This window comes from Passer domesticus, chromosome 4, assembly GCF_036417665.1.
Source record: "Passer domesticus isolate bPasDom1 chromosome 4, bPasDom1.hap1, whole genome shotgun sequence".
Taxonomy (NCBI): Eukaryota; Metazoa; Chordata; class Aves; order Passeriformes; family Passeridae; genus Passer; species Passer domesticus.
This window is the reverse complement of record NC_087477.1, coordinates 36380039-36405074: the sequence shown is the minus strand read 5'-3', so window position 1 is coordinate 36405074 and position 25036 is coordinate 36380039. Positions and strand designations below refer to the sequence as shown.

Here is a 25036-nt window from a genome sequence, read left to right as displayed (position 1 = left end):
CCATAAGATAAAAATCTTCATCAAAATGAGAAGATCTGGAAGAGTACAGAATCTCTGTTAGCAGAGGTCTTCTAGAGCAGATTATCCACATATTTATCAAAAGTGCCAGTTTTTTGATTTGGCTGACTTGGGAGAAGAAGATGGAACAAATGGTCCTTCCATGACTATTTCATACAACTTTTAGGAGCAGCTTGTCCATCTTTCTTACTGCTGTGCACTGGTACAGGGAAAGGCTATATAGTATATCCCAAGAATTTTCCTGAATAAGGGTGCAAGCAAGTTTGAATAGGCCACAAAGGAAAGATACTGGCCACTCTTCCCCTCAAAATTAAACTAACCCAAATTGTCCACATCAAAACATTATACTGATGCATGACATTATTTTGCATGGAGTTTCATGGAAATTGCCATTCTTGAGACAACGACAGTCCACATTTGTGGACCTGCAGCAAGGATAAAAAATCAGGAGGAAAAATAAAAAGGCTGCCAGGATAGTGAAACATGAGTAGAAGAGAAGTCTGATTTTGCTGCTTCTGGTGTATCCCTGTTGAATTAATGAATCAGGGTTTCTGCAGCTTGGCTGTTAAATATATGCAGCTGCTTTCTTTTATTGGCACATAACTTGACTACTAGAAATAGGGCTTTTTGTCATGTTTTGAAGCTTTGAGGCTGGCCATGGCCAAAGCCAGGCTGGTGCGCAAAGCACAGTAGTGTTTCTTGTAGGACTGAAAGACATGGAAAGAAACCTCAGCACCTCACTGGTTTAATCCTGTGGATATGAAGAAGAGCCATTGCTGGTATGGCTCAGCCATCTTTTGTTTTTTAAACTCACTCTATAAGGGGGGGATTTTCTTGCTTTCCTAAGAACATCTCTGGGCACTTTTCCCCATACTGTAAAAAATCTGAAATGTTCCCTGTTCATTTCATTGATTTTGTTCTCTTATTCACATATTGTAGTTCTTGTGACTCTTGAATTTACAGGACTTGTTATATTTTTAAGTAGGGTGATGGGAAACATTTTCTGCCAGTTGTTTATGCTGAACATGTATTTAGGGGGCCTGTTGCATGTACCCACCTTGCCTTTGAGTGCATCATGCAGTTGTTAGTGTAACTTAATGTACTGTCCAGCAGGTATTCTGTACATTTTATTCTCTGTGCACAAAAACAATAAGCAATTGGTATGTGTAGGAATCATCTTCTGCTAAGAAAACAATGAGTAAGAGAGACAGAGGAACAATTTGACCCATCTGTCTACCTCCTAGGTTAGGAAGTCATTGCCTCAGTCAGTGCTTCAACTTCTGGAGCATAACTGATGTGCAATTCAGATCCTATCCAGGATTCTCAACTCCAAGAGACATTAATACAGAACCCTTGGGTAAATACCAGAAATGTTGTTTCATCTCTTCTCCATCTTCCCCTGCTTTTTTTGGTAGATTGGCTTTTCAGAGTGGTGAGGAAAGAGGAGTTTGACTGAAAAATATGAACTGGCAAATAATCTCTTGCTCTCTCCCACCTAGGTGGGAGAGAGCTGTGGCTGGGAATAGTCGTTTATTATGCCAAGGGATTTTCTTCCCCAAACTGTGCGCTGTCATGATTGTAGATCAATCCATCTAAGTGTAAGAAAAATCAAAAGTTCTAAGTTTGTTCTTTGGGAGTTGAGTAAAACTCTTTAGTAAGACTTGTACCTGTGCATCTGAAGACATAATTAAACTTTAGGCGTGCCTTTTGCTGAACTTGTTAAACAAGATTTCCACTGCTTTTTTACCTAGAGGACAAACCCATGACAGAGTCTGTATTTATTTTGAGATACTCATCTAAACTGACACAATGGCAGTATTCACCCTGTAGCATACAATGGTAATCTTACACTGTTCCCTTACCTCCTGCCCCCAGCTAAAGCATTGAATAAAATAAATTTCATCATAAGCAACACTTCTTCCCTCATATTCTCTTCATTGGGTGACTAAAAGAAGCTCTTCATATAGTGTAAGAAAATATAAACAATAAGAACATTCTCTGAGTAAGAGAGTCACCAGACAGAATTTGTGTATCTGTATAGTCATTATACTGGTTAAGCTAAATGTACTGGTAAAGCCCATAGACATCATAAATACTAATAATCCAATCCTTGTAAACCTCAGTACTCTCTGATTCAGAACAATTTAAAAAGTGCTTTAGGGTTTCTGAAGAAAGACTCCAGAGGATGTACAATGATGTACCCAAGAGGAAAGCTATATACATTAAGGAATGACTTTACACTAAGGCTCTAATTCTCCATTCTCCCACTCTGCCCATACTTGTACAGTTTCACAGTAAGGTGGATTTGCTTTCCTCAGGCAGGAGAAATGCTACAAAGAGCTCTTAAAATAGGAACACAGAAGTGACCTATTTTCAGTACTTCCATTCTTATTTTCAGGTCTATTATATACAGTGCAATGAACATTGTAATGAACGTTCAGCAGTGAAAAGACAACAATAACTTACCAAGTACATTTGCTCATATTCTAAGTGCAAGCCTAAAAATAGTTAGGAGACTGGACAAAACTGGCAATGGGTCAGGGGCTGACCTGCAGAGCAGTTCCCCAGCTCAGGTTAGAGCTATCATAGACCACATGAAATGAACTAGTGACCAAGCCAGAGTGAACACATGTCACCCTCTCTTGTTGCATTTTGCTTACATAGCAAAGAAACTTTGCAGGAATTTTGACAGCTGTAATGTAGAGCTGCCATGGGTATGGTTGGAAAAGATGACATCTATACCTAGAAAAATTTTATTCAGTAATGGGATTGAACTGTATTGCAGAAGAGGCACGGAGAAGCTCATAGTGTGTCTTTCCTACAGGCTTTATCATTATAATATTTACAAACACTGCGATGTATTACAATAGAACTACCATCTGTTTACCAACTGCTTCTGAAAAGTCAAACTTTCTATTTGGGAGGAGCAAAATAATTTTTCAGCATTGAGGAGGCTTTTGCAAAGCTGATATTGAATTCTTCAATTCCAAAAGTGAAAACTGGAAGTGATTTTTAACAAGGATGGATTATTTTTGCTCATTTTGCAGCTTTTTCAAGGAAACTCTGATTATCTTAAGTAATCACTCACAGTTATGGTACCTGTCTTCACATACGTGTATTTCTGAGACAACTTCAAGAATGCTAGAATCTGTCAAAAACGAATTGTTGGATCATGTACTCCACTCTACTATAAACTGCTAACTTCTAGAGAGCAAGCTGCTTTGGAATACTTTGGCATACAATACAAACTTCTTTTAAGAGCTTCAACAATGAGGAAGGAATGCTTTCTTTTTTTTCAGTAGATGTGTACTGTAAAAAATATACATGTGAAGACAGAACATGGACATTTGACAGTTGAACAGTCTATGCTTAGTTTGCTGAAGCAGCATTTCTGTTATGCTTTTTTTTCTTAAGGCCTATGTCAAAAAAACAAATCAGCCATATAGTGATATTCATGTTCTGTAGATGGAAGTGTTTAATTTGAAATTACTAAGGCATCTTTTTCCTAAATGGATGGTCACAGCCTGACTACAAAGCATTCATTAGTGCCCGAGTGCAAGTGTTAATAAAGGAATAAAAAAGGAACTGTCAATCAGGAACTACACGATCGTGCAGTGTTCTTTTCTTTTAGCCAGAGTAATCCAGCTTTGCATTTCCTTCCCGTTGTGAGAATTTTATGCGCTGAGTTATTTCAATGCAGGAACAGACTTAGAGTACCAAAGAATGCAGTCACTTCTATCCCTGAGGTGCTGAATCACTTACCCGCCGCTCCTGGTAGTTAATAGTAGCTATTTTTAGTTTATGGTAGAAAACGCTCTCATGGTGGCAATGATACTTCAAAACAGTTTGGGAGCAAAATCATCTGCTTTGAACGTCTCTCAGAGCCTGTGTGGGTACGAGCGCCTCGCTGTTCGTTCCCAGCACTGGCGATCTAGGTCAGCCTGGCACGCGCGATGTGGCATTCGCTGCCTCTTTCATAACTGCCTGTAAGAGTTCTGGGGTCATGTTTGTAAACACTGCTGCCATGTGCGCGTAAGCACGTGGCGAGACATCAGCATGACCTGGAGTGCCAAAGCCAAGAGGTAAAGCTTGGCGCCAGTGTGATGTCGCTGAGCCAACCAGCGCCAGCGCCCCGGCTGGCGCACACCCCGTACAAGCCCTGGGAGACACCACGGCGGGTGTTGGAAGGGCAAGTGGGAACCTTCTTCCTCTACGTGGCACACGTGGATGTGTGCTAATGTTGATGGTGGCCCCGCAGGTTCGTCTGTCAGTGTAAGCAAATGGCAGTGCTGAATTGTTCTTAAGAAGAATGGGACTCCTTTCTGCGCTAAGTGAGTAAAATTGGAGCCCACATGGTCCCAGAACACAATGCAAAACTGTGACTCTTAGGGAAAAGAACTGTATAAGGGCACATTGCCAAAGTTTCCAAAATGACTTCAAAGACATATAACAGAGACTTCGTGTCTGTAATAGCTTTTTGCTGGCTTTGCACTGATGAAATTAAGACCATGTTTCAGGCATTTGAGGAAGTAGCTCCTAAATTATTTCTGTTTATCAGTAGAAGTTGCGTGATATGGCCAGTACAAACAAAAGTCACAAGTCTCTAATTTCCTCTTAACGAGAAATAAGCAGATTCAGCCACCCAAACCTATGCAAAGTTTCATCTCACGCTGGCCACACATTTTATATGCTTCAAGGAAGAAGAAACTAAAACATGTGACGGGGGAACAGTCTGTGGTCAATGTCCCTCTCCATTATAGGGGCTGTGTTTTAAGCGCAGCTGTAAGTCTCATTTGCTTTGACCTTTCCTGGGAGAGCTGAGAATAGGACAAAGAGTTAAAGTGTTACCAGTCTCTGCTGAGTCTGCACTTCTCCGCCAGGCAAGCCAGAGAGGCGGCTGGAAGAGGGTGTGCACGCAGCAGAGGGTGAGCGGGAGGGGGTGCGGGGAGGGAGAGTAAAACAAAAGGAGAAAAATAAACTGTGCACACCCCGAAACAAAACAGGGGAACAAGTAAAGAAAAAGGCTCGTCTTTGAAGAATGGGAACTTTTCTGTTTGTTTCCCTCCATGTAGTTTTATCTTGTTATCTGAACTCAAGGTACAGTGGATATATGAGTCCTTGAACTCTGAACTGGTGAGGAGAGTAGCAAAAGTAAGTGAATACAATTTTAGCTGAGCAGCTGGAAAGAAACAGGCTTTGTCTTTTTGTGCCTCAGCTATAGGAGGCCATTTAACGCTGCAACACAGCTGTTCAAACCTCTTTCAAACCTTTCTGTATGCCAGTGGCCTGCTAAAACAAAGCAGAACTAAAGCAGTCTTCTCTGAGTGACAATGCTCTGGTTTTAAATACTAGCTGCTCCCAATTATTTGTTGAGCCCCATCTCTTAAGCCTGGACAAGAATTGGTCCCTGGTTTGTTAGTGAGAAATGAAAAAAATAAAAGGGCACATTCATTTCCACAGGCTTTTTGAAACCCTGCCTACTGTAAACGTTACCCAATTCCATAGTAGTGTTTCTGGAAAGCAGAAAAGTACCTTCCTCACTGTTGTGTGTACATCTAGCTAGCGCTCTCCAGTGCTACTACGCTATCGAGCAATGAAGTTTCTATTTTTGACTCACTGTGGACAACCTCGCTCTAAACTCCTGGCCTGAATATTGCTTAAATGTAAAATGAGTAAATCTGAACGAGTTAGCAGGCTCCACAGCCTGTCATAGCCCTGCCTTTAGCCACAACTGCTACAAGCAGCCAAGACTGTGGGTGAAAAACAGGAGCACTCACAAGCTGCAGTGTGGCACCCAGCGGTGCCTGGGGACACCTAGGAGGGTGTTTGTAAACAGCGTGGCCACGTGCACATGAGCAACGTGGGGCTGGGCTGCCTGAACCTCCAAACTGCTGTGGGGAGAGGAGCAACTGTGGGAGGCAAGTCTGAATGCTCTGCTCCATCTTTTTCCAAGGTATTTACAATGGTATTGTGTCTCTAAACATGGCAGGGAAAAATCCATCTGTCCTTCACGGTCAGCTGCGTCTGCCAGCATCAGAGATGCTGCATGAGCTAAATTACTATTGGATTTTATTTCCAAATGCAGATTGTATCACAAGTCCACGAATGTGCTGAAGTTAAATAGGGTGGTTGGTTAAATGCACTGTGTAACCAGGCAGGTGAGCTATGACTATGACCCACAGCAAAGGAATTCTCAAAGTCCAGAGACATTAAAGATTACCATCTCCAATTCAGGTCCAGGAGATGAAGGCAGACTCTTGAACAAAAAGCTATGAATGCTGTTATGGTTAATGTCAGGTCAATGCAGGTTTGTGCATCCCATCTCCAGCAGAGAGATTTCCAACAACAAATTAAAATTGGTTTTATTTTGGTATTTTTCCCTCCTTTGAGCTCTGCTACCAAGTGTGATGGCAACATGAAGGTTTGTGGAGCCTGACAATCCTCTAATTGATAAAACAGATCAAATGGGAATTGTGTGGTAGATTGGAGCTGATGTACATGAATGGCTTGCAGACTGTGGGAAATCTTGCCTGAATGAATAGGAGGCTCAGGGGTATTAAAGGGAGTTATCTGGAGTACCTACTTATAGAAATGTCATAACTGTTTCACACACTGTGATTAACTGACACAATCTACTACTTATAATTATTATTTTAATAATTTGTTTGGAGGTACATGAAGACATCTACAGTGCCAGTAAAATGGAGACAACATTCTTCCCTGCATCCTTTCTCAATTGGAGTGAAGGGTTTAAACAGTGCCACAAAGCAAAAAGCAAAAAGTCATCCTTTTCCCTGAGGAGATTTATTTAATTTGCTGAGTTGTTTTGGATAAGCACTGCTGATTAGAGGTCCAAAAGTTTGTTCAGCAAAACCAGAACATGTTGTCAATCAACAGAAAATGCTACTGAAAACCAAATTCTAAAAAAAAGTGAAAATCGTCTAGTTTCTGTTTCTTAAAATTGATACTTCTGTTATCTTAGTAAGCAGAGAAAACGATAACTAAACTTCTGAATGAGCAGGAAGGAGGGTATCATGGGTAAAGAACTGGGGTTTAGGAGATATGGGTTCAGTTCCCAGCTATACCACAGCTTTCCTGTAGGTCTTCTAGGGTTAAGAAAAAAAAGGCACAGAAATGAATGACTCCAGCAGGGTTTGTACCACATTGCATGATCTCTGTGTGCTTTGGCTCTCAGTTGTTGCTTATTAATTTTATACCCTTTCTCTCCTTCTTTGCGTGTTTTGCCTGCTCATTAACATCAGCACCCTGGGGAAAAGGCTGCAGCAGTTCTGCTTAGGAACTCCTCACACACACACACACACACACACACACACACACACACACACACACACAGAGCAGGCACTAACAGCAGCTTTGCTTTATTTACTGCAAATATTTAGTTTTTTGAAAGGGAGCTGCCTGCCTCTGCTATAAACAGGAGTTACTAACACTCTGGCCCCTTGTGTGCTGCCAGACCCCCTTTTTCTGCCTCTTATACTGAATTAAATAGTAAGACAGAACAAAAATGGCTTATGTTTGCACAGCCCCAAGCACAGTGGGATTCTGTTTCGTGGCTGGGATATGAGGTGCCTCCTAATGTGCAATAATTAATTTCACTCTATCCACTCTCCTTATATTTAGAAGCATCAGAGTTGCCATCCTGAATTAGGCTCATGCTCCAGCTTGTCCAACAAAGTATTTCTAACCAGCTCATTGTTTCAAGAAAATGCAGCTATTCTGTTAGTAGCTAGACCCACTCTTCCAGAAGCATAACTTCTTATTCATCAGCTAAAATCTATATTTTATAGCAAAATACATGTTAACTTGCAACTGCTTTGAAAATATGGGGTTTCTAAGTAAAAATTAGGTTTTTAGCTTCTATACCTGTAGTATTTCCATCCATTCCTTCTCCCTGTCCCCATAAAAAAAATCTCCAAAACGACTTTTCTTTTTTTTCCCCCAGTACTACAAAGTAAATGACTGACTAGGTCCCTCACTGCTCCAAGAGTCTCTGGTATAGCTTGATGAGCCCAAGAAAAATGAATAGGGCTTTGTGAAAATGGCAGTTTGCAGGATCACAAGTCAGCTGACATTGGGAAGAAAAAAAAAAAAAACACCTATACTTAAAATATTGTCAACTGTACAACATAGACACAGTGGAAAAATAGATATAAATCTGTATTTTACTGTCTGGCTTCTCACTTCTCAGGCAATACACAGAGTTATAGAAGGAAAACAGATCAGCACAGTCCTTGGTTTTCTTACTGCTTTCTCACACCTACAGAAGCTTCTCTGCATTAAGGATTACAGGGAAGCAGAAAAGTACAGGTCTGGAGTTATTTAGGAAAAACAAATGTTCCACATAAAGTATGGAAAGCACCATAGAAACAACAGAGAACTGAAAGGCTGTACTTTTCTGCTTTGTGCGGTTTTCATCTTTATGAATATCAAGAGTGTTTTTCCCTATTTGATCTGTATTTTCATTTGCTCCTAGGTATGTGATGTGTACATTTGCAACTACCTGTGAATGGAATGGGAAGCACACTAGCATACATTTTCCTTCCCACAAAATGTCTACTAGATACACAAAATGAAAGAAGTGTTAAATCTGACTCTTTCCAGTTGTTCAGCTTTCATGTTTTTGATATTTAGTATTGTCATTTAAGTAATACTTCAGAGCTGTTTTGGGCAGACAAAGTTGAAATGAAATAGAAAAGCAAGCAAAGGAGTGCAGAGGGAACAGAAATTTGGTAACCAGAAAGTATGTCAAAATCTGTAATATGTGTGCACACATACCAGCACTGCTCTGTATCCCAGGAAGAGGTGACCCGTGTATTTGCCAGCTTTCATAATTTCTCTTGTGGGGATAAATTGTATTTGTTTTATTAAGCTATACGTGCACTAGAGCTTCATGGAAATACTTCACTTCTGTGGTCTTTAACTTTGGGAAAGCAGTAGAAACTCCTGTTTTACTGCAACAATTCCTTTTCCTCATTTTACCATGAGCAGGAGAGTCCAATGCTACTTGCACACAAGAGAAAATATGCAATCATTCTTTTCTCCTTTTTGCTTACATAAGAGCTGAAAGAGTTTTGTGTCCTTTGGCAAGTATAAAAATTTTATAACTTCAAAGAATGTGACTTCAAACACAAGTGAAGTAGCACTGAAAGAACAAACAGATTAAACAAAGATGAAAAAAGCATCAGGGGCATTTAATGGGGGTGAGTGTTTCATGAACAGTTGTCTTTCATTTGACGGGACAAATCTGGAAAGATGCTAAAGGACACTGAAGATGGGGGCAGAACTCTCCCTTCAGAATCAGGCCCAGGGTTAATATTTACCCTTTGATCTCTCTAACAATGCTAGAAGTGGCAAGAGAAGGAACAAATAGTCAGCACAACCTCAGGAATGCCTTTGTCAAATATTCTCTCACATGCTTTACTCTTGCTTGCTACCTTCTGCTGCCCAGACAGCACAAGAGTAATGGGAACTGTAAGTCAAAAAAAAGGCCAGAAAAGAAAATGAAAAGTGGTAAAAAGTGGTAAAGAGCTTACTGAAACAGAAGCAGATTCTGGACAGGACACAAATCATTTTATCCTGCAAATGAGAAGACACCACTGCAGTGTTACAAAATTACAAAACTACAGTGTTGTAATAGGTATCAACAGAAAATGGGAGCAACCAACGTGAACATACAACTGCTAGCAGAAACCATGTGTATAACAAGATTTGTGATCAGCCTTCCTACTCTGTTGCATTACAGTGAATACCATGACTCATCCAGACAAATTCAGAACATGGAAGAGGCATTTGTACCAACTGCTTCCTTGCTATGAGGAGAAAACAGATCTTAGGATTCATTTTGTAAAGCAAGTAATGTGCTTTGCACAATGTTCTGAGTGATTCCTGCAAAACTGCCTAAGAAAGTCTGAAAATTGTGCATGGGACTGGATAAGGAGCATTACAACTTCTGATAATGAGGTCTTAAAGCACATGCAGGGCATAGGCTTCAAGTGTCTCTGAAGACCAGAACTGGCCTGACAGGTTTGGTTTAGCTCCACAGGCAAGAGCATGAAACATGTTGTCAGTTGGGTGCTTCTGACCAGCTACAGTGCATTTCCACAGAATCACAAATTTTTTGTCTCTGCAAGGGATCCCAACAATTAACACCACTTCTCTCCCCGCTCTTTCGCTCTTTTTTTTTTTTTTAGCAACAGATTGGTGGCATTATTCATTTGGTTGAGTAAATGCAGAAATTTCCACCAAGCTTCTTACATCTAATGGAGATCCAAAACTTGCCTTGCAGTGGTATAAGCTTTTGTAATGGCAATGCCTCTTTGTGTCAACATGTCTCATTAAGTAATAAAGACTTTCAGCTATTTGATTTTACTCATAAAGTTAGTGGGATTCACTATTTCTTTCTTGTTCTTTAAAAAGAGGATTGTTCTAGTATCCTAACAAGCAGTGAATCATGCTTAATTAAGGAAAAAATATATAACCATTTACAGTGGGATTCTTATATTGTAAAGAGCTGTTTTGCCATAAAAGCTTTTGAGACTTGAATTAATTATACATTTTTAAAAGGGGAGGAGGGGCACAAAAATAATTTGAAACCTTTGCAACAATTCCCTTAACCCCCATCTCATACTTCGGGTCAGTCTGTTCCAGACAAACCCGTCAACACAGCCCACACTGCGCTCAAGCGCAGAGGAAAAAAAAACACCAGCATTCGACAAAGGATCCAGCGGTCAAGAATGCAGCACAGATGCAGAAAGCACAGCCAAAACCCAAACGATGATATGAGTTCTTAAAACTCTGCATTTTTTTGTTTCTGTCCCCCTCCTCCGCCGTCCGTGAGGACTCGGGACATTCCTAGAACTCTGTCCTCACTGCTGCGTCAAGGCAGCTGCCGAGGATGCTGGGACACTGTTTGTAAACACTCAAGCCACGTGCACGCAAGCACATGGAGAGTCATCGTCCTGACCTAAACCTACCCACTTGGTAAGCCGGGGTTTCGCTGCAATGGAGCCAAATCCTTTCCCAACACGTTGTGACTTAGAGTAGCTCACGCCAGGACACTGGAACACAAACTTGGACTGCTGATGCATTATTGGAAAGGAGATCAGGCAGCAGAGTTGTTTAAACTTTAGTCATTGAAATGTGAGTTTAGGGACGGGGTAGCTTATGTGGAGTGCTGAAGATGTTCTTATACAGCTGCAAAAATTCAACTTAAACCTGGAAACTTCCCCTCCCCCATGCATACACCTGGTAAAACCAATATTCCTGTGCTGGGAAAACATGTGGAATATATTTGAGGTTAGAGGTAATGCTGTAGAACATGTGAAGATTATTTCATGTTGTCTAAATTGCATCATAGTATTTAATCAGAGTGCGGATGGTAGTGCCCTGTACCTGGGGAAGACACTTCCAAGGGGTATTTGGTAATTGAGCTATTCCTGGTTATCTTAGCTATCTAAACACTCACCTGCTCTCTTCTTTGAAACTGTCTGTTGTGGTTTAACAAAACTTTGTACTTGATTAGGCTTAAAATGCTGAATTTTTCTTCCTTGCTGAACTTGAGCATAGAACAAGCCTATTCCTTTCCACACTGCAACAGAAATTCCTCCTGTATTTAATGTTTTATTTTTGTTTTAGTAAGAGGAAAAACACACACACAAGGAATTAGGTCAAATACTGCAAGCCTTTATTTATCTGTGAGAATAATCCTTCTGGGATTTCTTGCCATATGTATACTACAAGGCAACAACCCTCCAACTTGGAATCCCCACCTCCACAGAAAACTTCACTTTTTAAAGACAGCCTCAGTTTTGTTCAGGTTGCTAAGATGATTCAGCGTTCTGGAAGGTGTTTTACAGAGATGAACAAGCCTGCTTGAAAAGACAGACGGGAATCTAAATCTTTATGCCTTTTATTTGTTAAAGTGTTTTTCAAAGCATGGCAATTGTCTTTAAAGTGACCTCAGATTTAAAATTCTTTACTGTGAAAAACTAGTAGAAAACCCTTTCTGATCCACCTATAAGTTAGGACATATTTTTTTCTTCATTTCAAGAACAGTGTGAGATACTTGAGTAAAATTAGTTAGCTGTTCTTTCTGTTTCTCAGACCTTGTTTTTCTCTACCTTCTTCTCTGCTATGTAATGCGAGGCACATTCCCAGTATTTTAATCCAAACAATCTTTTTGGGTCAGTCATCAGCTGTATTTGGGATTAGTCCAGCTGATGCTGGAGGGTCTGAATTTTATTCCTTAACCCCACCATCTCTGCATCCACCCACTGATGGATAAATGGGTAATTTTCCATATATATACACACACATATGTATATATGTACACACACACACACATATATACACACACATATAGATTTTTAAAAGCAAACTTATCTACCCTAAGGTAAGGCAGAAGTGATTTCTTTTCAATGGGTGACTGAGAGGATGATTACTCATGGTACTTTCCATTTGTAAGGTTTTATTATCCAGGATTATTGGGACGAGGTATGCAAATTGAACATGTAAGCAGTGATGATAAAGTAGCAACCGGAACTATGGCAACTTGTTAGTAGTTACTTGTTCAGTGTTCAAAAGATATTTCTGTTGCAGAATGTCACTAAATGAGTAAGATGGTACTCACTGCCTTATGAAGTAAGGAATGGGAATAATGCTGCAAGTGTGATTGATTCATACAATTCTCTTTTTGGCTTTCAGCCATGATGCAGTCATATGCTTTATCTCTGTCAGACTACAGCTTTTTTTTTTTAAATAATGAATCATAGTACATCCCACTCCATTTCAGAACCAGCACATTGCCTTTCAAAATGATGTCACAACACTTAATGCTGCTGGCTAACTGCCTTAACAGCAATCAGAGAGCTGGACTAAATAAATACTGTATATTATTTGCCAAAATAATTTGTGGTTGTGTTCTCCAATGCAGTTTCCAAGATAACCACCAGCTCTACTTGAAACTTGGCAACTTTGTTCTACCACTTTCAAGCTCCAGTTGTGAAGCTAGCTTACAGATGCTGCTAACATGGCTATAGCTACTGTGTAGTAGCCCAGAGAGAGAGGTAGAGGGGTCACTCCCTGTGACCAGCCAAATTTGACAGCTCTTCTGGAATTCCACCTTGACAAATTGTCAGCTTTTTAGAAAGAACCTTACTTGGCTCCTGTCGAAACATGAAATACATCTTCCACTTGGAACTAAGTGGAACAAGGCATTTAAAGTCACTGCTTAGGCACACTCTGATAAAACCACTACTGTCCGTGCAAGTAACTCAGGATTGAGGCACTCCCTGTAAACCTGACCAGGCTCAGTAACATTAATCCAACCTGACCTTCATGTTTTTTCGAGCAGCAGATTTGCTCCAAAAGATGATAAGGGGTTTTTCCCCCCTTTTCTTTAGAGCTGTCTGGCTGTTGTTAGTATTTAAGGAAACACTGTGAAAGACACAGGCCAGCAGCATCTGAAGTGCTTGGGCAAGAAGGAACAGTCCCATCCAACTTTGGCAGCTGAAATATCCATTTCAGCAGCAACTACAGGGTCTCCCAATTCCGCATGCAAAAGCCAAAACATTTACAACTTTGTATTTCTGCTACCCAGTGCAGCACAGGTACCAACAAGAGACCTTGGAGATCTGTCCATCATAACAACTCAATAAGTCTGCAACAAGAGCACGATTCTTGTTCTTTAAACAATGCTGACATGCCAAAGTCTAAGACCATGTGCACTATATAAAAACAATACCACTTTTTCTGGCAAAAAGCCACCACAATGAATCACCACAATGCCAAAGTTCTCATTAAAAACCTTACTACCAACAGTGATAGTTCTGTAGATTCAGGTGCCTCAGTGTCTCCTGTTCAGCTTTTGTCTTCTTTTGAAGATTTGTGTGGAATGGGCAATACAAAACCACTTTCTGAGGTTCCCTGGATGCATTCACAAAGGGGTTTTTTATGCAACTTCCCAAAATGTAACATCTCTTTCCACTGAAAGATGACTTTTGAGTTCTTCATCTCACATTAACAGCAGTTTAGTACCACCAGCAAACCACTGTTGTTTTCCACAGCTTTGCATTCCCTTTTTTCCCTCCTCGCCTCACCCTGGCTTCTAGATTTAAATGTTTACTGACTTCACTGGCAGGGGTCATTCTAAGCTTTCCAAGAGAGAGACAAAATACTGCATAACAGAGATTTCTTTTTTTCCATCGGTTCCAAATGGTGGTTTTCTGTGGGATAGAATCCAAGATGGGTACATTGTTTCAGAGAGTTAACAGCAGCAGTCGGATCCCGCTGTAACTCGAGTTTAGACATGACAATTGATCATTGACATTTCCCCGTTGAGTATCTCCGGCAACCACGTCCTGTTTTGCACTTTACAACCTCCAAAGTGGAATACACATGCAGATACACAAGTGCACGTGTGACTGCACTCACCCCCTGCTGCAGAAAGTCAACCTGCCATTAACACGCGAATGGAACGGCCTCATTAGCCGACAAACAACACCCACTGACCTGCTTTCACTAGGGACAGTGTTATCTGCTCATCTCTGAAACTCTTAAACTTCACTTTGAAAGGAAGAAGAAGAAGAAGAAAAGAAAATGATGCTGAACATATATTCAGAGCTGCCGATCACTGCTCAAAGCCTGCACACTGGCACGCCGCTCATCATGGAAAGCAAATCTTGTGATGAGATCTCAGGCTGCAGCGTTTCGATGAAAGCACGCTAGACCACATCACTTTTCCCTTCACCTCACTCCGAAAAGGAAAATCACTTAGCAGAAAAGAGTCTGCTGAATTTCCAACACTCAGACCGCGAGCCGAAAAGCCCCCTTTTAACTCTGGGCAAGAGAATCAGTGCTGGTGTCTAGAGGGTGATTTAACGCCGATAAACGCCCCGGTGCGAGCGAGCGAGCGCGCACCGCCGCGCGTCCGACTCAGGCGCGGTGCGGTTCTGCTCTTGTCTGTCATCTGGCGGGGAACGAGCCTGACCCGGCCGAAAGCGCTGTTTTAGGGGAACGCGCTCGGGAAAGTGATTCTCCTTTTCATCCCGTGGCCGCATTGTGCCCCGACGGCGGGGTTTAGCAACGCGGGCAAAACACGCGTGTGGATCATCGCACGGAAAACGGGAGGCCTCGCTCCGAGCCCCCGCCTCGCCCGCACGCACTTCTCCCTCCCGAGCCCCCCGCACCGCGGTCCGCTCGCCACCCCTCGCCCTCCCCAGGCCCCGCAAGCCGCCCGCCTCTCTCCCCTCTCCCCGGGCTGCGCCCGCCTTTGTGTCCGCCCGGGGCCGGGGAGCGGCACAAAGCCGGGGCGCCTCCGGCCGCCGTCCCCCGTCCGCAGACAAAGGCGCGGGGAGGGGCGGCGAGGCGAAGCCTGGGTCCGGCCCCGCGGGGAGGGGGCGGCGGCGCCCCGGCCGCCCCTGTCAATCAGCCATGTTGGGGGACCCCCGGCGGCGCCCCCTCCTCGCCGAACCCCCGGCGGCGCGGCGCGGCGCTGCCCCGCGACACCTCCCGGCGGTGCCGGGCGGGGAGGGCGGCCGGCGCGGGGATCCCGCTCTGACCTCTGCCGCGTCCCTCAGCCTCGCCGACATCCAGCACGCACAGCCCGGGCGCCGCGCTCCCCGCTCCTACAGCGCCGCCATCTTGCTTCCTTCTGCTCCTTGGCGAGCGCGGCCGGGCCCCCGCATCAATATGCGCGCGGCGCCCTGACGTCGGCGCCCGCCCCGCGCACCGCCCCGCGCGCGCGGCGCGGCTGCCCCCGGTCCCCCCCGGCGCGCGCGCGGGGGCGCCCCCAGCACCGTCAGCGGCGCCGGCCCCGCTCCGCTCCGACCGCGCGGGGCTTTCTTCCCGGCTGCTGACGCTCTTTCGGCCTTCTGGGGATTCCCACCCCCGCCCTCTCGCACCCCTCCGCCCTTTCTGCGTTCGCCGGTGGGTTCGCGGGACACGGCGGGGCGGAGGGTACCGCCCTCCGTGCGCCAGCCCCCGCCACCCCCCGTGGGACACCCCCCGTGCCGCATCCCTCCCGTCCCCGGGCGCCGGCGGCACTTTCCCACGGCCCCGGGAGCCCGTCTGCTGTGCGGCGGGGTGCAGCTTGGCAGCGCGCGGTGGCCGGCTGAGGAGTAAAAGAAAAGCCAAGAAAGAAAAGTGGGCGGGGGGGAAATCGACAACATCTTTTCAGGCTTCCCCAAAATGAGGCCCCGTGCCCGCAGACACCGGGATTGCTCAGCGCGGGGTGAGCTGGACGCTCATTCCCGGGAGCGCCCGCATCCCCGCGGCTCGGTGCGTGACGAGCGGGACCGGCGGCACCATTCCCAAACTACGGGCAGGAGAAACGGTGTCGTGCCCGCGACAGCTGGAGCCGCAGAAGGAGGTCCGGCTGCCGGTCCCAGCCCGCAGCCCCGGGAGCGGAGGCTGGTGGCCCCGAGCCTGCCAGCCCCGCCGGCGGGGGACAGCTCCCCGCTGCCATCCCCTCCGTGCGCCGCTCGCCGCCTTTCGCCCGCGGAGCTGGAGCCCTTCCAGCTGGGCAGCTGCGGGCAGCAGAAGTAAAAGTATGCAAAATCGCCTCTCCGGGAACCGGCGCTGGGCTTTCACAGCGCCGAAACACCGCCCGGAGCCCCGAGCGCCGGCGGACCCCGGGCCGCCCCTCCAGCGGGTCCCTGCACTTACCCACTGCGCCAGGTAGAGCAGCCCACAGGCTGCTGTCCTCCGGCTTGTCCGGGACGCGTGCGGGGCCCGGGAGGATTTTAGGAGAGCATTAGCTTTCCGGCCAGGCCCTCTCCCCCTCTCCGGTGTGTCTTTCACCCCGGGGGGTGCCCGGAGAAGGTCTACAAGCGCTGTGTTCATCAGTGGTGCCCAAGAGATGCTGAATCTCCGTCTGTCTCCTGCCTGGCAAAGACAGGCTGGTGGAAATGGGCTTCAGCAAGATGACAAATCCGGTGCATTTGATGCAGATCGGAGTGATTTCTAGGAAGTTCAGGTCATCAGTGAGTAATTTGTTTTTCATATCACAGGTTGTACACTGAGTTTTGGTTTTACTTTAATTTCTGTGAAACATTTCAGAAGTACACCAGAGATAAAAGTTTGCACTTACAACTTGCTAATATAGCTGGTGGCAGAGTGTCGCTTGGGTACCTTTGTGAGGCAGCTCGTTCTCCCCAGCCTTTGGGAAGGTGCTGGGCTGCCTAGCCCTATCCTGTAGGAAAATGCAGGGGTTTCTGACAAAGACCTTTGTGTTTACTACTGCAGAGCTGACTTCAGCAGCATTTCGTGCAGCCTAAATCTATGCAAATAGACTCAGGTCTCTCTCTTCTTGGAAAAGTAAATGATGCAAAAAATGGTTAAGGTCTGCCTCAATTTTGCCATTTTTGTGCTTTAACAGCACTTGCTTGATTTCCAGCAGGCTTTAATCAGCATTTAAAACTCTTTTAGGTTTGCCTGTTTTATTAAAGCCCGGGGTTGCTTTATTCCCTGGCGTGGCACATGCAGCTGACACGACAAGGAGCGAACATGCTCAGCCTCTCAGTGGCTTCCCAGCGCTGTCTCGTCCCTGAGCTGCTCTAACAGAGCATTTAACATTTAACACCTCCATCCTCTGCACCGTCTTGCTCTGCCCAGACGAGGCTCTGCTTTGGCGGGGCCTCTCTCTGTGCTTTTCTCCAGCAATTTGCATTGCGCTGGGAGAGGTGACCCTCCTTTGCATGGCTCCGATCCCTCCCGTGCCCGTGAGCCCTTTGTGGCTGGAAAAGGCAGGTGGCTGGTTTTGGCAGGACTGCTGCATCGGAGCAAAGACCTATCTTCCCTTGGCATGAGCAGGCAGCTGCAAGCCTGGGTACCTGACAGGGGGTAAAATGGAAAAAAAAAAAAGAAAGAAAAACCTTCCAACAACCACCAAACCCAAAAGCAACAAGCAGGAGTTTGAAACTGAGCTTTGTTTTTCTGACTGTGCTCCTGTGCTGAAGATAAGGGACCACTCATGCATGTTTTACCTGCACATATGAATGTGAGAACGCGTGCATTTTTTAAATGCTTCCTGACCTAGGTGTGGTTCCCTTCCCTATTCTTTGCTCTCTCTCACTCTCTCTCTCTTGCAACTTTACTGCCCTAATGACAGCCTGTTGTAATCACGAGGCTCAATAAACTCAGGAGCAGTCCTGCTTAACCAGCAGTAGTGTCTTGCCTCCCGAAGCACATTTACCGAGCCTCCCCTGCACAGCCAGCTTGTGCTCAGCTGTCTCGACCTACAAACCTGCTAAGTGACCCGGTGCCATCCTGCTACATCTTGACAAACCAGGATCTTTTGGCTTCCAAGACAATGGCTTTTCGTTGTGCATACCCCTGTCAAATGTAGCATGCTCTACAATGCATGTTACTTGGTATTATGGTGTTATGGTTACTGTGTTAGCAGCCTGATGGCAGGGAAGTGAACCTAAATTCTCCCTAAACAGAGTAGTTCTGTTTGCTTCAATGTATTTATTGAATGAGACATTTTGACCCATTTTACTTTGCCGTATCTATCAAACAGGGAGAGAAATGACTGAACATGACCACAGTGAGAAGTCACATAAAACCCCCCACACTTTTTCACCCTTAAAGTGTTGGGGGCAAAAAGTCTTTTACCCCTCAAACATGCTGTTCCCTGACTTAAGCTGTATGCATTCCTCAAAGAACGTATCTGCTGTAAAAAAACAGATATGCAGCTTCTTTGGAAATGTGCTGAAATGCACTTAGCTCAAACAATGTTCTGGAGCTGTTTCTACAACAATCCCAGCCACACCATTTCTCATGGGCAGAACGTCAGGTGAAAAGCATCCTGCAATGAGAGCATTTGTGTGTACAGTGTGTAATTGCCCACACTTTTTCCAGTGGTTTAAAAGAATGGGGGCCTTGCCCCTCTGCTAGAGGAAGACTTGCTCACTGTCAAGGATGTTGGGGTGGCCAGGATGAGAGATTGGAGTGGTCAGATTCCTGCTGCAGTGAGCAAACCTGACAGACTCACTGAGGGAATGTAATGTGCGTGGCCTCCTCAAAGCCCAAACGAAACATACAGAGAGATGTACAGTACAGCTAATATTTCATCCTGTACCCCGCATTGCAGAATAAGTAGGTTTGTATTAGTTACCCACTTCACACAGCTTGCAGGGGCAAATTGAACTCTGACTTTGAATTTCTGTGCAATAACCAGTTCAGAGCCATAATTCAGTTGTTTCTACTGAGACTTCAACTTCTCGTGTTGTTTTTATTCATGTTGTCTTGCTCCCATAATAAAGTGTGAACAGCTGTGTGAGGTGAGAGGAAAGAAATTTGCTAGATACCCCATTTCACCTCCTCAAGCAAACCTCTGGAACCCAGAGAACTGTCTGCTGTAACATGATGGACCTGCAGAAAATCTCTTGTGTCCTTTCTCCACACAGACATTTGTCTCTGTGACGAGGGACACTGATTCCTCATGGGCCCATGTCTGGATCACAGCAGCATCCACCAGAAGCCCTAGAGGGACAAGGTGAGGGAAAGGCAACAGGACCAGTTCGGTGAGCTGTTGTTTTGCTTTGGTTTATACTTTCAGCAGAGCTGAGGGATCACACTGATGCTGGGGCTGCAGCAATGCCAGCAGGCAGCAGGAGGTGGCCCTGCCATACTCATATTGATGACAGGATGCCACCTCACTTTTTTCCCCCGAATTCATCAAAGATCATTATTTGTCATGTCTTTGCATTACTACCCTGGACAGGAAGGGACTTTTCCAGGACTGAAGAGATGAGTTATTGCAGAGGAAACACATAGGAGCTTTGTTTGTCTGTTTGGGAGCGAGGTGCCCAGTGGCTGGCATGCCTGCAGGGATGCTGTGACGAGTTGTCTGCCCAGTGCTGTCATTCTGTTGGTGGGAGATGTGTGTTTCCTAAGAGCTGTAGATGGCTCAACTTTTGAAGCCTTGGCTTTTGCCAATGGGTGTAGATGTCTTTATGCTGCTGTTCACTGTTTATGGCTTTAAGATGACTGTAGTCTTGTGATTCCTAAGGCATTTATAGCTGGAAAGCCTGAATTTTGGCACCCTAGACCTCTGCTAGGCAATTGTTAGGATGGTTGGGATGAATACCCTGGGGGAAGGAAGCCCCTGGCAGAGGAGAAGGGGTAAGGGGGGCTTAAACAGAGGTGAAGCAGGAGGATCCTTTCTGAAGGTACAGCTTGTCCTTTTGAGTTCCCAAGCTTGCTTTTTCATGGTTGTAGAAGTAAAATCTTGAATCCTCTACTCAAGAGAATCAGAAGCTTTACTCACGGGATGTAGGGCAAAGTCTGGGCTGAGGGATGGACAACCAGGTCTGTGGTTACTCCTGAGAAGTGTCACTTTACTTGGTTGACTTGTGGTAATAACCTTCCAAGAAAGGGCCAGAAACTGACCTGCAAAGAAAGAGCACTCAGCAGTGTGTAGATCCTAGATACAAGTGACATTCAGGATCAAAATCAATTCTTCCTGCTCTGCTCATCCCCCTCCCCAGCCTGCCAGCATTGCTGATTTGTGTTCACTCCTGGACTGCAGCACCTTTGGGAAAGGCAGCAAAGCTGGGAAAACAAGTGCATCAGCCCAGTACCACAGACCAACACACGCAGGGGGACAGGAGCAGAGTGCATGGTTGCCCTTCCCCAAAACACCTCCCTGTGAGCAGAGGCAGCAGCCGGTCTCACTCCACCAGCCAGGCTTGCTGTGGAATGTTCTCCCACAGGCAAATGCCTGCCACAGCAAAGTGTGGTGAGCTGTGCTGTTGCTGTCAAGTGCACTACACAGCCATCAGGTGGCTTGAAGCTACACCATCAGTCAGCCCAGCTCTGGGGAGGAAAACTCTGTTTTTAACCCTCCTCAGAATCGTTGGGCAATGACGTGCAACCAGGACTGCTGCACTGGTGTCAGGTTCTGAATGTGACAATGTGCATCTCTCCCTGAATTTCTGGGCTAGAGCAACATTTGATAGCTGTATCCATCCATTCTCTGATTGTTGGAGGAATTAAAATCCTTAGATAATCCCTGAACTGTGAGCATTTTGCAGCTGCATGAATAGCTTAGGGCTTGAGTGGACTGGGCAGGAAAGGCATGCTACAGCTGCCAAATCCTTTACTGATTTTTTTCCTCCTGCCTTCTCCACTGATGTTTAGTTTTCTCCTTATCTTCAAAGCCTTCCACAGCCTGGTGGGTTGCATCCTGGTGTGGTTCTTTACGTGCTGTCCATGGGGTCTGCTGCACTGCTCAGCATTACCTTCCTTGCTGGCAGCTCTCGCCCTGTGGCTCCGCAGCAGCGTTAAGGGAGCAGGCAGGTGGAGGAGGCCACAGCGACTCCTGTGTGCTCCTCCTGGTCTCTGCTGGTGACACTGATGGAGGGGGATCCCTTGCATATGATGAGCCCTCAGTGGCAGTGTGAGCCTGTGTGAAGCAGGGTGCAGGAGGCTTTTACAGGAGTTTGGTGCTTCTGTTGCTGGAAATCAGTAGTATTCACTCTGCCTTCTCAGCTTTACTGAGAAGTGTCCCAGTTTGAGCAGTGGCTTGTTTTCAAGGGCTTCTCTCTCATCTGTCCCTGTACATGACTTTTGCTAGACTGCAAATTGAGCAGGATGGAGGGCTAAATTCCTACAGGCTAAATTCCTACAGCTTTTGAGCCCCGAGAGGGGCTCAGTGTCTTTTCTCCCTGGAAACTGACTTCACATTCCTCAGAACATCATGGTAGAAAGTGAAGGAGTGACTGAGCACTGATCTCCTGAAACCACATTTTCAAATTAGGTGTCTGAAAACAAGCTCCCCATGTCTGTAGCACTGAGGAAAGGTATCTCTGTTCCAGTGAGCTTGATGTCCGCTAGTGACACTAGTGACAGTGTCAGTAATCAGTACTGGTCCCTTTCAGTTAGATATTTTCCAGTGTATATATTTTAACATACAGCTTTAGGTATCAGGAATTTGGTCATTTTCTACAGTTCATCTCTCAATTAGGAAGGAAAAGGTTTTGCTGTTAACAGAGAAGTCAAGGATATGTGCCACTTCTTGCAGCGCAGCCTGTGATTTCCTGGCATATAATGAAAGCTGGCTCCTAAGAGACTCTTGCAAAGGGAAAAGTGCCAAGGGAAAACTAGAAGGGACTGATGAAACAGTTAAACAGGCTGATATACAGACACCTGGGATGTGATACAGCAAATGCTACTCTTTGGAAGGAGCCTTAGTTGTGTGCCTGGGCAGGAGCTGGGAAAGGCAGAAGCTGCAAGGTTGTATGACTCAAAGAGCTTTACTTTTTCATTTTTAATCATTAGTCATTTTAACAAGCTCAGTAGGACTTTACTTGTTGGTTGCTGTTCTCCCAGTGCTTCCAGATGAAAAACCCAAACCTTATAATGGGGTTGCCATTGCCTTGTGACTCAAAAATTCTCAGCCCTTGAGCAGAAGTGTCATGTTTGTTCATGTCCTTAGTGCAGGCACAATTATACTGAGTTAAATTCTGCTTAAATCAATTTTACCCTGTAAAAGAAAGCTATATGGAAAGCTAACTGCTTTGCAGCATGCATTTAAGCAGCTAAATAGTTTTCAAAAGCAATGTAAATGCATGTGTGCCGGTGATCTCTGTAGTGTGGATTTTCTAATCTAGAAGCAATGTATAAAGAAGATAAATGCTGTAGCTGTCTTTGTCTCTTTTGATTTCCTTCTCTGGCAGAGCAGTTTGTCTGTGGTCCTAGCTGAGCTGTCAGCTTGCTTTGAGTTTTTCTTACATGCCTTCTTCTGATTTAGGCAGGGAGTCAGCACCACATCTCCTCAGGGGCAAGACACCCAAGGAGCACCTGTTTGGACATGAACTGGCAGTAGCCTAGGGTTTTGCAGCTCAAGGAAGGAGCTGGGCACTCAATCCTTTTTCTTCGGGTGAAACTGGGGATGTTGTATACAGTTGCCCTTCTGCCCTTCTTCAAATAGCTGTTGAGAAGCTCTGCTGAAAGATGCAAGCATACATCAGAGTCACAGTCACTGCATTATATTAAAAGGTACATATTAATGTCAGGATTTGAAGAGCGAGAAGAGTGGACTGTCAGAGCTCAGCAGCTGTGAGGTACCAGCAGAAGCCCTTGCCATCCTGAGCAGCTTAAAAACCCCACAAATTCTCTCTTCTTTCAGGAGAAGGCAGCTGCCTTCCTGGCTCATTGGGGCAGCATTCACTCTCACAAGGTCTCCTCTGTGATCCCAATGTAACAATGTGTGCCCCTTTCTGGCTGGCAGTGGAGTGATGCAGGTGGGATTTCCTTTTGGTCACTGGCATCAGCACGTACTTTGGGCAGGGCTGAGGGCTGGAGTCCAAAGCATGTTCAGTGGTCAGCCTTAAACTGGCAACATGCACCTTTCCACTGTCAAAATGAAAAATAGCTGTACTGCTTCTTGGGGGTGGCAACCTGCCCTGTCTTCTGCTTCCCTTAATAAGGTGTTGAGAGACAAGGAAAAGAATGATTTTATGAACCTGGTGAAAAGTTTTAAAAAAAATTATAGCTGTTGGGATGACGTCTGCCTTGCTAATGCCATCTCTGAAAAATTAGGAGACATATTAAAAAGTAATTGCTCTGATAGAAGAAGGTTATCTGTGACTGAGGACTCTGACTGGCACATAGCCTCCAATGTACTTATTTCCTTCCACAAAAAAAATTGTGGATGAGCTCTCTACCTCTGTGGCAGGATCCTCAATTTTATTCAGTACCAAGGGCATGGGGATGTCACTGATTTGAGGTCCCTAAACTGAAGCACCTTTTGGGGCACGAATTTTAGAGGATATTTTATCTGTCATTTTTAGAAAATTCAACTGCTGGATGTTTTCAGGACATCTAAATAAGGGACTCACTTTATGAGATTTTTACTTACAGTCCTACTTTGCCTTACTCTTCCATTTGTAAATAAGAACACTAATACCCTTATCAGCAAAGGGATTTAGCAAAGATAAACAGATTTGGTTTTAATTCCTTCAGAAATCATGCCAGAAGTACAGAAAATAAACAGGAAGTGTTTGGATATTTAGCACAGAAGCAAACTAGGATTTAACAGGCACCACAGAGACTCTGGGGGACAGATTACAGCTTGGAAAGGCAGATATGGAAGGGCACAGCTGATTTGGGAAAACTATGCAGAGAAAATTTGAGTTAAATTTTGCAACAAATACCAGGAAAGGCTGTTATTCATCTGACATTAGTGAGGAAGCAAGAGGAAGATTTATTGAATGACTTTGGAGATGGAAAAAGAGGAAAGACAGGAGGGTGTCAAGAGGAGGGTTGTTACAGCCCTCTTGGTGGGAAGGGAGATGTTTAGGAAGGTGCTGCACGAGCAGCTGCTGAGCAGTCACCCCCTGGCAGGGATGGGCACCTGCCCACAGGTCCCCAGGAGGGGCACAGGTTCAGCATCAGCAGAACAGGCTGCTCTGGAGCCAGCAGCCCAGTGGTGCTGTGCAAGGGCAAAGTGTGCCCCACAGGGAGGTATCCTCCTCACAGCTTGGTGAAGCTTTGGATGGAAAAATGCAGCCAGCTGGAGAGCTTCCAGTAATATATTAGATGAGGGAGATCAGAGGTCATCTGCAGGAATGACAGCTTATACAGCAAAGCTCTCCCCCAAGCAGAAGGGTTTGGAGTTGCTGAATTGGGATTTTGGCAGCTATGAGGACATGGTAAGTCATCCGCTCCCTGTTAAATTCTGTTAAAATGCTGAGCATCAACTGGAAATAAAGCAAGGAAACCCTGGGCTAATTGGCAGCAATGTGCATCTATTGCCAGGACAATAATTTCTGACTGTAAAGATTGTTCTGCACTTAAAGAAGTTGCCTGAAGAAGATATTACACCAGAGGCTCAGCAGGGTAAGGCCTGTCAGGAAACATCCACACAGGCAAGGATGGACCAGAAACCACCTACAGTCCTTCAGAGATCCATGTTTGCATCATGTCAAGAAAATGATGGACTTTTTTTAAGAGTCTCAGGAAGAACAAAAATGTCATGGTTGGAGACCATGCA

At 45.1% G+C, this 25036-nt stretch overlaps 1 protein-coding gene across 2 annotated transcripts in view; it reads right to left on the bottom strand.

The window, feature by feature from the left end:
• The window catches only part of TET2 (tet methylcytosine dioxygenase 2), a 69497-nt gene extending 53757 nt beyond the window's left edge, over positions 1–15740 (bottom strand). For both annotated transcript variants that reach the window (XM_064417112.1, XM_064417113.1), the window contains exon 1: positions 15597–15740. In XM_064417112.1, the coding sequence (XP_064273182.1) occupies positions 15597–15626 (30 nt within the window). In that variant the 5' untranslated portion in view covers positions 15627–15740. The remainder of the gene's footprint in view (positions 1–15596) is intronic.
• Positions 15741–25036: the final 9296 nt, after the last annotated feature.